Genomic DNA, 13,823 nt, shown 5'->3' on the forward strand with positions numbered 1-13,823 from the left:
GTCCACAATCAAATTTCACAATCAAATTTCCAGCCCGTAGTTACCAGGAGGGAGTCCCACCTTGGCTAATTAAGGAGATTATCATGGGTTTATAAGTAAGGAGTATATCTCCATTGATATGAGGCGTTTTGGGGAAACCAAAGGAAAAACCATGAAACCTTATGCTGAAAGTGGACAATATCATACCATCGCGGAGAGTCGTGGTTTCTAACATATTGTTCAATCTGAAATTTTACAAAGTGAATAGTGAGGATCGGCTGGGTGTTTGATTCCTATTTCTACTTCATTTTGATTTTATGGGAAATGCAACAATGAATTATCTAATTCTCTAATCTGCCTTGATAAAACACAGTAATCTTCTTTCTACTATCTATTAATCTAGGAAACAGAGACTTCATTTGGAGCGAAGTGTCGGTTTTAGAGGCATAAGACATGAACATAATTTAGCATTTCTAGGTCTTTTTCCTTCTAAAAAACTAAGCTCATTGGGACATGCAAAGAACGTATTAAGACATGCTGAGACATGTTGGATAAGATAATTCTAAAGCTGATACTAAAGTTATTCTGCATAAACAGCGAGAAAGCTATCTCTATTATAGAAAGAAAAAAAAAAAAAAAAAAACAGGATAAGAAGAAAATATATGAAAAAATATTGTAGATGTATACTATGGAAAAATGTATTAGATCTAAATGACAGAAAGCCACAAAAATAGCAGATTAATCTTCTTTCCCTGCTGATTCTGCCAAGCCCGTTCCCTTGGCTGTGGTTTCACTGGATAGTAGACAGGGACAGCGGGAATCTCGTTAATCCATTCATGCACGTTACTAATTAGATGAGGAGGCATTTGGCTACCTTAAGGGAGTCATAGTTACTTCCGCCGTTTACCGGCGCTTGGTTGAATTTTTTCACTTTGACATACGGAGCCTACAAAACAAGCCTGATTTCTTCTCTCTTCTATTTGTGGGATACTTAGACTCTTTCTTGTAAAAACTGGAGAATATTGTATCTTCTGAAGTAAATAAGTTGTCTTTTGATATTAAATTTGCATGTTTAAATCTTTAGATATCATACAAGCCACCATGTCCAAACGAATTTATTTATTTATTTATTTTTGAAGTAATGAAACGTATAATTTTGTTTATATCCTATTTTTTTTTAAAAGGATATGTTGCAGTGTATATATTGTGCTTGCGTTTGCCCATGCTTCTACTTGGATATTCATCACCATAATATTCTCATAGGTACTTGCAGCCCTTGGTGAAACAATGAAGAAAGGAACCAGCTTTGGCGCTCCATGCCTTTTGGAAAATGTTTTAGCAGAGATGGTGATATCTGCTGTTCCAAGCATAGAAATGGTTCGGTTTGTTAACTCTGGTACAGAAGCATGCATGGGTGTGCTTCGGCTTGCCCGTGCTTATACTGGAAAGGAGAAACTCATCAAATTCGAGGGATGCTACCACGGCCATGCCGATCCATTCCTTGTCAAGGCAGGCAGTGGAGTGGCAACGTTAGGCCTTCCTGATTCTCCTGGTGTCCCCAAAGCAGCTACCTCTGAAACTCTTACTGCCCCCTTCAATGACATATCAGCTGTAGAATCCATTTTCAACGCCAATAAAGGAGAGATTGCTGCACTTATCCTTGAGCCTGTCGTTGGAAATTCTGGCTTCATTCCTCCAAAACCCGATTTTCTAAATGCCATACGCAAACTTACCAAGGAAAACAACGCTCTCCTCATCTTTGATGAGGTCATGACAGGATTCCGTTTGTCTTATGGTGGAGCTCAGGAGTATTTCGGAATAACACCCGACTTAACAACGCTCGGAAAGATCATTGGCGGTGGTCTGCCTGTTGGTGCATATGGAGGACGAAGAGAGATCATGGAAATGGTAGCACCAGCTGGACCAATGTATCAGGCAGGTACCTTGAGCGGGAATCCATTAGCAATGACTGCAGGGATACACACACTAAAGCGATTGAAAGAACCGGGAACCTACGAGTATCTGGACAAGATCACGAGCGAACTTGTTGAAGGTTTGGTAGCTGCAGGGAAGAAGGCTGGGCATGCAATATGTGGAGGCTCCATAAATGGAATGTTCGGGTTTTTCTTCACCGATGGCCCTGTTTACAACTTTGAAGATGCTAAAAAGAGTGACACAGCCAAATTTGGGAGGTTTTACAGGGGAATGTTGGAGCAAGGCGTATACTTTGCCCCTTCACAGTATGAGGCTGGGTTTACCAGCTTGGCACATACATCTGAAGATGTTCAACATACTATAGCAGCAGCTGAGAAGGTTTTCAAGCAAATTTAGGCTTTCATTATGGTATGCTCTGTAACTGAGTGAGAGTTGAGTAAGAACTTCCTCTTAGGAGATTTGTATCTTCCTGATTGTTTGCGAGTAAGTTGGGCGTTGTTTCTTGATGGGCAGTAGTCTCTATGTGCTTTTCTTATTTTCTTACTAGCAGGTTGACCTAATAAAAAGATCAAATTTAGGGCATCAGTTCCAATGGTTCACTTAACTGTGGCATGAATATGATTAATATATCATCATATATTAATCATGGAAATTTGAGTCATACTTCGCTTCAGATTATTTCAGGTGTAGAGTGTTACAATCTCATTAAGAGAAAGTAGGTTTGTGACCCCACATGCAAGATAGAAAGGGGCGACCCTTAAGACCCTCAAGTGATACCTATCCGGCCACGTGAGGGCCAAGATAGAGATGTGTCATAATGCGATTGATGAAGATAGTGCATCATCCAACACACCAAGAGTGTGCATTGAAGCTAAGTCGAGACATATACAAAGTTCAAGAGAACGAGGCAATACAAGTGTCAAAGACAAGCTCGAAAAGGGTCAAGTAGGACTCCAAGCCATAACCTTAGAAGTTAGGGTTTTGATATGAGTTTCGGCATACGGCTTGAGAATTAAGTACGATATATGAAAGATGAAAGCTCACAAAAATTTGGTGTTAAACAAATATCTGCAACCTATGCACGAAGCTATATGTTTGCTTGTCAAAATGACATCTACTCGAGAAGGATTAAAAATGCCTCAAAATGTACTAAGCACGGTTACCAAAATATTTGCGTGATAAAGATCATTGTTTGCCTCTGGTAACCTCAAATTTCTACTTTCCCTTACGTGTCAACAAGCAAGTTTGGTGCTCTCTCTTAACATGGTAGGTTTTGACCCAAAAGATGAGCTGGGGCAGGGGTCTCTAACCTTACGTAAATCTCAAGAGGCACCTGGTCATTTCTACCCATTCAATTATGAGCAAATCAAAGGAGGACCACGTCAATATGTCCTAGCCAGCCTATTACCCATTCAATTATGAGCAAATCAAAGGAGGACCACGTCAATATGTCCTAGCCAGCCTATGAGTTTCTTCTTCGGAGCCCAAACTCTCTTATCTGCTTCTAGGGTTTTATAGTGCTTTCATCAAATGATGCATGTGGATTGAGTCATTCCTACCCCAAAGCCCAGTTCGGCCTAGTCGAATCAGTCGAATCATTCGAATTAACATGTGAGTGGTCAAGAAACGAACCCAAGTGGACGAATTGGAAAAAAAACACTGTAAAAAACTTCCCACCTGTTCTGAAATAGTTGAATTTTGAGAATATTATACCTCTCTATCCAAAATAGAAGCGTCGAAAAGGAATACAGAATGGCAAGAACTATTCCTTATTTCAACCTTTTATTAATTATAAAGGCTTGAGGCGACCACAATCCACTTGTTCTCAAACCAATCAATTTCTCTAAAAAAACAACAGAAAATCCTACTTAGAAACCGAGTCATGCGATACAAAAACAAACCCACCAACTGGGCATACATTATTCCGTCTAAACAATGGAAGAATGGGTTCTACATCATTATGAACATATAAATCAGAAGGCCAGAGTTCACAAATCTATTTTGATTTGAGCACTTACATAAATAGAACCACCATCTTCCTACAGTCTATGAATTCTATACAAGAGACAGCTCACCAGAAGGAATTGATCTCTTCACGAGATTGGCCCATGATTTGTTGGTCTCTTCAATAACTTTAAGGGCATAATCCTGCACCAAGTATAGCATGTTACAACTTAAGCTCAAAGAAAGTTTAAATCAAAGAGACCAAATGGTGGCCCACACATCAGGAGTGCTTGTGTTTGAAAAGATTCAATCGAAGAGAGAAGTCTATCAACTATTATGACATGATTTAAGAAAGGGGTTCTTTTATGCACAATTGATTGATTAATCTCATTCTCTAATTGCGGCATCGTGGAATAGGATGGAAAACAAAATGTAAGAGTCTAAGCTTAGCGTTAACAGATATTTCCTCTTTGAGTTTTTCCTTTCAGATTAGAGAGAGGTTTCCACCCCCTTATAAAGAAGGCTTCGTTCCCCTCTCCAACCAATGTGGGATCTCACAATCCATCCCCCCCCCTCGGGGCCCAATGTCCTCGTTGGCACTCGTTCCTCTCTCAAATCGATGTGGAATCTCACAATCCACCCCCTTCGGGGCTCAACTTCCTTGTTGACACACCGCAGTGTTTGGCTCTGATACCATTTGTAACAGCTCAAGCCCACCGCTAGCAGATATTCTCCTCTTTGAGCTTTCCCTTTGGGGTTTCCCCTCAAGGTTTTTAAGGAATGTTTCCACACCCTTATAAGCAATGTTTCGTTCCCCTCTCCAACCGACGTGGGATCTCATAATCTACCCCCTTCAAGCCCAGAGTCCTCGCTGGCACTAGTTCCTTTCTCAAATCGATGTTGAATCTCACACAAAACCACATTAAAAATAAAAAACAAGAAAAACTGAAGCTAGCCGCCTTGGAGCAAGAAAGCAGATCATGAGTATAATGCAAGAAGTGGGTTCCCAACACCCCAATTGTTATATTTGTATATCAGATATATGATATACCAAAGCAACCATCTTGTATTCAAATGTTTGCATTGTATTGATGAATTGAAAAATACGACCCTTTCGAGCTACAAACAAGAAAATATTGCGAAGGACTCAAAAGATTGAAATTTAGTGGTGGAGTTTGTATATGTACCTTGTTGGCAGGCATGTTCCCCAGACCAAACCTATTAGCGGGTTTTCCATCAGGGATCTTGTAGTCTCTAAACCAGTCCCTTATAGCAGTTAAGGTTCCCTGCAAGTAACTTTTGGATTAGGAAGGTAAAATCTTTCACTCCATTAGAACATTACAAATTCTGGCATAGACTTCATCAGGATAGCCCCCCACCCCCCGAAAGTCAGCTTACCGGGAAATGTTTCTCGACATCGTCTATATCATTCACTAGTGAAGCTTTAGGATCGTCTAATGAAATTGCAACTATTTTCCAGTCAAGTTCCCCTTCATCAATCATGGCTAAAGCAGCCACTGGTTTCACTTTCAGAATCTCACCTATCTTACGATCACTTTCACCAATTTCAACAACATCAACTACAAAAGCAACAAATAGTTTGAAAAAAGAAAAAGAAAAAGAAAAATCATTGCCTTTACATATTATGACATTCTACTCATTAGAGTTGAGGAAGTTACAGAACCTAAAAAGAAAGTTCAATGAAAACATCATCAGGTGCACATACCAGGATCATTATCTCCAAATGCACCTTCAACTTCAGAGTTAGCAAAGGATGGATCTTCCCATGTTTGTGGAAGCAATCCATAATTCCAGTTGATATTGTAACTGTGAGATGCACAGTCAGGTGGTTACATGTTAAAAAAGACGGTACTCGAGAGTCATAAGGTCAAATGCAAGAGCCTCAGCCTAATATTCGTAAAATGGCAAATGAAAAAATATGCATATTAGCTAACAGGGCCATAACTTGGCAAGTACGGCATACCTACTTCATCTAAGAGACAGTAGTTTGAAATTCCCTCACCTCACATGCTATGTAATAGCACATATACATATATGTGTCTACATGTTTGTGTGTAATACACACAGATGTATAGATGCATATAAATATTCAAGATGGATAGTACTTATAGTTAAAACTAATTAAGATGGAGATTCCAATTAGTCCAATTCTCGTAGCTTAAAATTCTTTCTAAATCTTTTAGTGGAGGTTCAAATGCATACTTCTACAATTTTGGAACTAAAGCAGTAAAAAATATGCGATTTTCTCGCTAAATACCAGAGAACGAAATGAAAAATGTTGCTACACTATGATGTACAGACACTAAGATTGTCAGCAGAAAAAACAGGCTATAGCCATCGGGACGTGCTTTCCATGTCCATCCACTTATGAGTTGGCACTTGGCCAACAGCTAAACTTATTATATCATGTCTAAACTTATTATATCATGTCTAAGTCTAACAAAATTCAATACCCCATACAGTTCCAGCAATAATATACAGCAGAGCTAAGCAACAAATGCATTGTTTCTTACGGGTAGTATCGAAGCTTCCCCTTTTTGATATCTTGCTTTATAGGAGTGAACGACTCATCTGTTGCGACCTCCATTTTTGCGCTGGTTTCTTTTGGAATTTCAACAATGAAGTTGAAAACACCATCCCCCAAATGCAATGGAATATCATGCCATGGGGAGACCTACACCATAAGCAGAACTTCTTTTATAACATGAAGAAATGAAATGTAAAGGAGTAGAGCATTCTTGTTAGTTCTTCAGTGCACAATCAGTCAGATTTACTAATTAACCTCGCACTTTTCAAAGTTCCTCAAAAGCTCACACCACCCAGAAATTCAAATACAAATAATGTGAGATCCCACATCGATTGGGGAGGAGAACGAAACATCTTTTATAAGGGTGTGGAAACCTCTCCCTAGCAGAGAGGTTTTAAAACTTAAAGACTGACAGCGATACGTAATGGGCCAAAGCGTCATTATCTACTAGTGGTGGGTTTTGGCTGTTACAAATGATATCAAAACCAAACACCAGACGATGTGTCAACAGCAAAGGAGGATTGATACAAGGCGGTATGTCAGCAAGGGGCTTGGGCCATTACAAGTAATCAGTGAATCACACACAATGGGTCATACGCAAGGACGGGACATAAAACTCCCTTTAACGCTCGAGAAACTGGCATCATCAGTGTCTAAGAAGAATGGACAAGGACGTATGGATACACTACCGTTCAATTGTTTGAAAGAATTTAAAGTAAATATGAAAGAAACGTAGAATATAGTCTTATAGAAGACACGAAAAAGTTTGTTCAATGAACTCCGTAGACGGCATACGAATATCCAATTTTATAAGAATTGGGAAACAAAAACATCATATCTGAAAAACAAAACGAAATTCGTATATAATTCAACACACATTTCTGGATTGATTAATATCTAAAACATCAAGAGATACCTGAACTCTCGCATTCAATTTCACAATGCATCAAATTCCAAATATCCATCCAAACCGAATTCCTAATGGTTCTCCACGTCGTTAATTGCAATCAAAATCCATTTGCCTCAAAAATTGATCGAGGAATATACACAATTTCTAAAACGAAAAATGGAAACCAATCTAGTGGCATGCCGATACAGAAATCGGGAAAAAAACGTGGAAAAACCTTTTTGCCGGACTGGTCAGTGAAGAAGACGCGATAGTCGAGGGTTTCAGGCTGGCCTTCCTCCTTGATCTTAACCTCAGGAATGTACAAAGCTCTGCAGGAGAAAGATTTTCTGGAGGAGGGGAGTCTTCTGGAGAAGGAAAGGAAATTGGAATCATATGGGAGCCTGTGTTTGGGAAAAAGGGATGTCTTAGATAGGAAACAGGAGGCAGTGACGGCGGCGGTGGTGGTGGCATTGGCTAAGACTCTAGCGGCGGCCATAGCTCCGGGAGAATGGAAAATCTGCAGGAAAAGGGACGTCTTTGGACGAGAGTGAAGAAGAGGGTGGGGGGTTTTATGGGCATTCGAGAGTTAACCACAAAACAACTGAATTGGATAGGCCAGAGGAGAGAGAGAAGAGAGAGAAAATGAAAAATGGCCGTTGGATCATTGGATTGATCAATTCCATTCATTATAATATTCTCAAAATAATAAATAAGGTTAAATTAAATTTATTTTGCCTTTTTCTAAATTAACAAAAATAACTTTAAATTTTATATTTTTTTTAAATTTTAATAATAAGATCATGGAAATATTTTGACCCGACATCGTAGGCTAGTCTATAAAATCTATAAGCCTAGAGCTTTATATCAATGCTAACAACTATGTTGTCCCGTTCAAAATAAGATATCCACGACTAATGCATGCAGAAAACATCCTGTGTCATTGACTTAACATTCAAAATAAATATCTTCCCCGTATGAATCATGTACCCCTAACCCTAGCTCGTCACTCACTAACGGGCTACCAAATGCCACAGAGGGAAAAGACTCGCATAACATCATGGAAAACAATACCTTCCCCGTATGAATCATGTACCCCTAACCCTAGCTCGTCACTCACTAACGGGCTACCAAATGCCACAGAGGGAAAAGACTCGCATGACATCATGGAAAACATAGATGTCGCAAGGTACATGTCTGCACTAATCATAACGAGAAAGTATCGGATGCATATGACACACAAAAATGCATGAAATTTTCATTACGATAAATTTATGATACAAGTCAAACCTCCCGTGTGAGTCTATGAATATTTTTCATAAAAATATAGCTTAGATGGTGTGGTGTATGGAAGTGTAACTTCATAGCATAATTCATCAATATTCATCGATAGCGGGGTCACTTAATCTCTCTCTTCAGCTCTCCAGTTGGTCTCTCATTTCCTCGCAGCAGTTTCGTCGTACTCTCCGTTCTCCTTCCCGGTATTGTATACATTTCCTTTGATTTCAGTTGCTTTCTTTCCTTTTTGATGGATGTTGGGTATAATCGCTTAATTCTACTGATTTTCTCCCAGCCTCCAAGGATGGAAATGAATCTGGCTTGTGTAAAATCTATTGGCTGTTGGTTTTGTTCATGTGCCGAACCGTGTAGTTTGATTCGCTTTATGAATCCAGGAGTCTTCTTGACTTGTTTTATCTCTCATTGTCTTGCTTGTGTTCTATCGGAAATCAAAAATCGGTGTCCCATTGTTGATTAAAGTGAAGGTTCTGATCCCTACTTGTAGGAACATTTTGTGCCCTAAAATCACCGGGAATTGCTCGGAAATTATCCGGGAGCCGTCTGCGAAAAGAATTATTGGGATTTGGGCCTGAATTTCTGCCACTGACTTTTTTGGTGGTCTTGCTCGAGATTGTTGGGAGTCTGCCTTGGCTAATTTAGGCAACAATCGTTGGTTTACATCTCTATTGGTACGAGGTCTTTTGGGAAGCTCAAAGCAAAACCACGAGAGTTTAGGCTTAAAGTGGATAATATCATAACATTGTAGAGAGTCATGATTTCTAACATGGTATCATAATCATGCTCTTAACGTAGCTGTGTCAATAGCATCCTCAAATGTCGAACAAATAAGTTGTGAGTCTCGAAGGTGTAGTCAAAAGTGACTCAAGTGTTGAATAAAAGGTGTCCTTTGTTCGAGGACTCCAGAGAAGGAGTCAAGCCTCGATTAAGAGGAGGCTATTCGAGGGCTCCATAGGCCTCGGGGGAGGCTCTATAGTGTACTTTGTTCGAGGGGAGGTGGCTAATTTAGAGAATGATCATAGGTTTATAAGTAAGGAATACATCTCCATTGGTTTGGGGCCTTTTGGATAAGTCCAAAGCAAAACCATGAGAGCTTAGTTCAAGGTGGATAATATCATGCTATCATAGAGAGTCGTTATTCCTAACAGGTCTTTTCTTTTCGATGCAATTGTTTCTCATAATATTACACACACAAGTTTACTTATACTTGTTCATCTCTTCTTATCCATAATTTCGTGACAGTTCCAGCACATGTCCCCATTCAAAACTGCGCAAATCCACCTTGTGAGTTCTCATCGTGAGGTTTATGAACCCTGTGATGATTCATTTGCTTTGGTTGATGCACTTTTAGCTGACCGAGTTAACTTGTTAAATCATCACCCAACATTGTGCTTAGAAGTAGGCTGTGGAAGTGGGTATGTCATAACATCTCTTGCTCTTATGTTGGGAAAGGAAGCCTCTGGCACTCACTATATCGCTACAGACATCAATCCTCATGCAACGAGAGTCACTCAGGAGACACTAGAAGCACATGGGGTTCATGCGGAGTTGGTATCCACTGACATAGCATATGGTTTGGAGAAACGACTGGCTTCATCTGTTGATGTGTTGATTGTGAATCCACCCTATGTTCCAACCCCTGAGGAGGAAGTGGGTCTTGAAGGAATTGCCTCTGCTTGGGCAGGAGGGGAAAATGGCCGCAGTGTTATCGATAGAATGTTGCCAGTTGCTGATGCTCTTTTGTCTGACAAAGGCTGGTTGTACATGGTTTTTCTTGAAGCAAACAATCCCTCCCAGATATGCCTTCAAATGAGAGAAAAGGGGTATGCTAGTCGAATCGTTGTGCAGAGATCAACTGAAGAAGAGAGTCTTCATGTGATCAAGTTTTGGAAGAATGCTGATCTTCAAGTTCATGGAAAAGATTCAAGTCACAAAACAGGAGCAATTTCAACATCTTAATTAGGAACACTTTCATAAGTTTCTTTTGTTTCCTGAATGTAAGTGCTTAATCTTGCTAATCCATGCTTTGTTGGTACTAGTTATTACATCGGTTTATAATCTCGGTGGCGTTTCGGTTGTTTTTCTCTTGCAGGACTTGAGATTCATCAGGACATCCTCTGTTGTTACAAGGAACTAGCCCATTTTTCAAAATTTGTGCATTCTACAGGTGCGTATTGTTCGATTTTGTATATCAAATACATTTGTTTTGACCCTGTTACTGCTTAGAGATCTTATAGTAGTCGGTACTCTAACTGTCGATGAGTTCGAAACTTCGAAGTTCGTAGTTCATAGGAACTTATAATTTCATTGTCAAGATACTTCTGAAACTGAAAATATATGAATTGAGCTGGCTGAACGTTTTTGAACTGCCATTGTTGACAAGCTTTACTCAAATTAGTTCTCACCTGATAAGATCCAATTCTGCTATTAACCTTTTGTTGTTCTATGTCTGTCCTATGGATTTTAAGATCCAATTCCATTTGGTCATTTGTTTGCGAGATTCATTATGGTTTAATCCCCTTTGCTTGCTGCAAGTTAGTGGTTTGTTGAAGCAGTGTTTTAAGGATCAACCAGCATGACAATTATGGATCGCGGGATATATTTATTAATATGTTTGCTCGCTGTAATTGTGACCTCTTTCTTGAGATGACTACATCAAAGATGCACTTGCTAGTACTAGTCCCCTATACTCTTAACGATCAAAGTGAACCCTTTCATTACGAATTGAATTTGGAATGAATCAAATCTCCCCAAGTAGGTAGGATGGATCCGAACCTACAACCAATTGGTTAACAGCCGACCGCTCTACCTATGAGCTACTGAAGAACAATGGTAAATTAGGTTTAAGAGAATTCCATTTCTGTTCTCAACCATGACCAATATGAGCACGAGATTTCCTTCGTAATTCCTGGAACTTCTTTGTAGTGGCTCCGTTCCATGCCTCATTTCATAGAGAACCTCAAAGTGGCTCTATTTCATTATATTTCATCCATATCCCAATTCCGTCCACATATATATATATATATATGGATCCCATCTCGAGATATTTCGACTCTTTCGATCTATCTGAACAGATCAGGCTATCTATCAATCGATTTGCAAATAGTACATTCATTTTCGCCATAATAACAAGCAAGCGAATTTGCAAGAAGCTAGAGCTTCTAGCCCTTTCATTCTGATTCACGAAAGAATTGGGAAAACCAACAGAAAGATTCGATTCTGACTTCATAGAGCTGGTATTGTTGTTGCCTGCATGTATGACCATCTCGGGGTGCTAAGAAGCTTTTGTTTTTGGAACAGATGGCGGTGTTGTGCTGATGCCTCGAATTCTAAATGCCTAGTTGTTTATAACTACGTACATACATATTTGTTTATAACTATGCATTTAAAATTCTAGCACAAAATAGTTATGGAAGACTTTCACTCAACTGGTGGACTGAAATTCCCACCCATCAACTCAATCCAAACCAACCCTGGACTGTATCATGTCGAAGTGGAAGATGGAACGCTTCAAAGGTAGCGATCGTCGCCAGAGAAATTTTTCAAAATAAATTTGTGTCCAAATTTAAATCATTTGAAGTTTATTGTCTTTATCATGGGAATATTATTTTCAAGAAAATAAAATAATGCAAAAATAAGATCCTCACAATCTCTCTTCCTCACACCGAACATTTAGAATTGCCCTACTTTTGAGGGTTTCCAGATCATAAAAAAATGGTACCTAATATCCGATCTTGCTTGAGATACTTTTAGAGGTGTTCGTGACTTCGGCTGGATTGAGTTGTAATCCAATAACCATGACTCAGTGCTTTCATTAATTTCTTACATTTTTCTTTCGTGGCTCAATCATATGAACTCATAATTAAACATGTTTTGTTTCGAGCAATTTTATGTTGGGTGATCTCTTAAAATATTTCATAAAATACATGTGAGTAAAGACCAAAAGCATGTTGGAAATGATTCGTGTTGCTCTGTGAGGATGGTCTTCACTCTTAGAAGCAAAGAGTAAGCAACGTGACTATGTCGTAGGAGAATATCAAGGCTACCCGTTGTTGAATCTTGAGCATGAGTTGTTACAACAATATTTAATGATTTTTATGAGTATACATATGCACGAGGTTCCACTAAACATCATTACTTTCACATAATATATGTCTAATTTACAAACGGTCATACAAAAGATTTCAAACAAGAGAAAGCAACCAACTTTATTCTAAACTTTTCGATAGTAAAGCCACTTGCATATTGAATTCAAACGAAAACGTCATCTATTTTAATCGAAGGTTGACCTACATATGTAAATAGAAAGATTTCAAACGAGAAAGTTAAAGACTAAATTAAAATCAAACGTCAAATTTTCGATGGTATTATGTTTAAGATTGATGTTTCTATCCAATGAATTAAATATTCAATATTTATCTGCTCGTCAACATTTTTATTAATATTTTTAAGTAATCAAGAGAGAAAAATATCTATTTTTTTATTTAAAAAATAGACATCAATACCCGAGATTAATTTATACTTTCAATATACTATATAAATATTGATGAAATATGATTATTTTTTTTAAAAAAAATGTGTTCGTATGAATAAAAACTATAGCTAACGACAAAGTTCATAATATCATTACTTTTAAAAAAAATTATCGATACCCTTCAATTTTTTAAAAAGTTTTAAAAAAATACATTTATTTTTAGTACCATATTTAAAAAACAATTAACACCAGGAACTTAGTATAAAAAAGTTACTGATCATCTTCCTTTTCAATTTTAGGAGTATTAACAGGTGGAAACTATTACGTTTTTTTTTTTCTAAATTTAAGGGTATTGATGTTATTTACGAAAGTTCATGGATATTTTACGTTTTTTTCTTCTAAATTTAAGGGTATTAATGTTATTTACGAAAGTTCATGGATATTTTTTAAATACGATAGTAAGAGTTCCGTTCATGTACTATGGACGAGTATTTTTCAAGTCTTTTTTTTTTTAATTAAAGATATTAATAAAATTTTAAAAAAATTAAAATGTATTTTTATTTGAAGGTGTGAATGGTTACCATAATTACAGCAATAATATATTCTCAAAAGAATTGGGAACTTATACACACATTCATATCAACATATTTTAATCAATAATCAACCCATTAACCAAAATTTCAAAAGCTGGTTGGTGAAGTTTCCCTAAAAAAGTCCACAAAACACCCAAAATAAATGGATTCCAAAGTCATAATCATCCA

At 38.0% G+C, this 13,823-nt stretch overlaps 3 protein-coding genes across 5 annotated transcripts in view; 2 read left to right on the top strand and 1 right to left on the bottom strand.

The window, feature by feature from the left end:
* LOC111434600 (glutamate-1-semialdehyde 2,1-aminomutase 2, chloroplastic-like) overlaps positions 1-2,499 on the top strand; it is a 30,498-nt gene extending 27,999 nt beyond the window's left edge. For both annotated transcript variants that reach the window (XM_023072058.1, XM_023072059.1), the window contains exon 5: positions 1,243-2,499. In XM_023072058.1, coding sequence (XP_022927826.1) covers positions 1,243-2,310 — 1,068 coding nt within the window. In that variant the 3' untranslated portion in view covers positions 2,311-2,499. The remainder of the gene's footprint in view (positions 1-1,242) is intronic.
* A 1,253-nt stretch (positions 2,500-3,752) lies between these two features.
* Positions 3,753-7,882, bottom strand: LOC111434605 (soluble inorganic pyrophosphatase 6, chloroplastic-like). The gene is made up of 6 exons (XM_023072069.1): positions 7,531-7,882; positions 6,393-6,553; positions 5,585-5,685; positions 5,257-5,438; positions 5,046-5,144; positions 3,753-4,062 (listed from the first exon to the last, which is right to left on the bottom strand). The coding sequence occupies exons 1-6, from the start codon at positions 7,789-7,791 to the stop codon at positions 3,970-3,972; spliced, it is 897 nt and encodes a 298-aa protein (XP_022927837.1). The 5' UTR covers positions 7,792-7,882; the 3' UTR covers positions 3,753-3,969.
* Positions 7,883-8,683: 801 nt separating this feature from the next.
* On the top strand, positions 8,684-10,978 carry LOC111434608 (hemK methyltransferase family member 2-like). Of its 2 annotated transcripts, XM_023072072.1 has the most exons (5): positions 8,721-8,773; positions 9,076-9,243; positions 9,611-9,736; positions 9,831-10,585; positions 10,681-10,978. In XM_023072072.1, the coding sequence occupies exon 4, from the start codon at positions 9,840-9,842 to the stop codon at positions 10,545-10,547; it is 708 nt and encodes a 235-aa protein (XP_022927840.1). In that variant the 5' UTR covers positions 8,721-8,773; positions 9,076-9,243; positions 9,611-9,736; positions 9,831-9,839; the 3' UTR covers positions 10,548-10,585; positions 10,681-10,978. The 2 variants fall into 2 exon arrangements, with proteins under 2 accessions (XP_022927839.1, XP_022927840.1); XM_023072071.1 differs by lacking the exons at positions 9,076-9,243; positions 9,611-9,736 and having other exon boundaries at positions 8,684-8,773.
* The last annotated feature ends 2,845 nt before the right edge of the window (positions 10,979-13,823 follow it).

Source organism: Cucurbita moschata, unplaced genomic scaffold (genome assembly GCF_002738365.1).
Source record: "Cucurbita moschata cultivar Rifu unplaced genomic scaffold, Cmos_1.0 Cmo_Scf00045, whole genome shotgun sequence".
Taxonomy (NCBI): Eukaryota; Viridiplantae; Streptophyta; class Magnoliopsida; order Cucurbitales; family Cucurbitaceae; genus Cucurbita; species Cucurbita moschata.

Coding starts and splice junctions, on each gene's coding strand:
- LOC111434605 (XM_023072069.1), bottom strand. CDS start 7,791: ATGGCCGCCGCTAGAGTCTTAGCCAATGCCACCACCACCGCCGCCGTC. Junction 6,554..7,530: donor CTGACCAGTCCGGCAAAAAG/GTTTTTCCACGT, acceptor CTTATGGTGTAG/GTCTCCCCATGGCATGATAT. Junction 5,686..6,392: donor GGGAAGCTTCGATACTACCC/GTAAGAAACAAT, acceptor TGCATCTCACAG/TTACAATATCAACTGGAATT.
- LOC111434608 (XM_023072071.1), top strand. CDS start 9,840: ATGTCCCCATTCAAAACTGCGCAAATCCACCTTGTGAGTTCTCATCGT.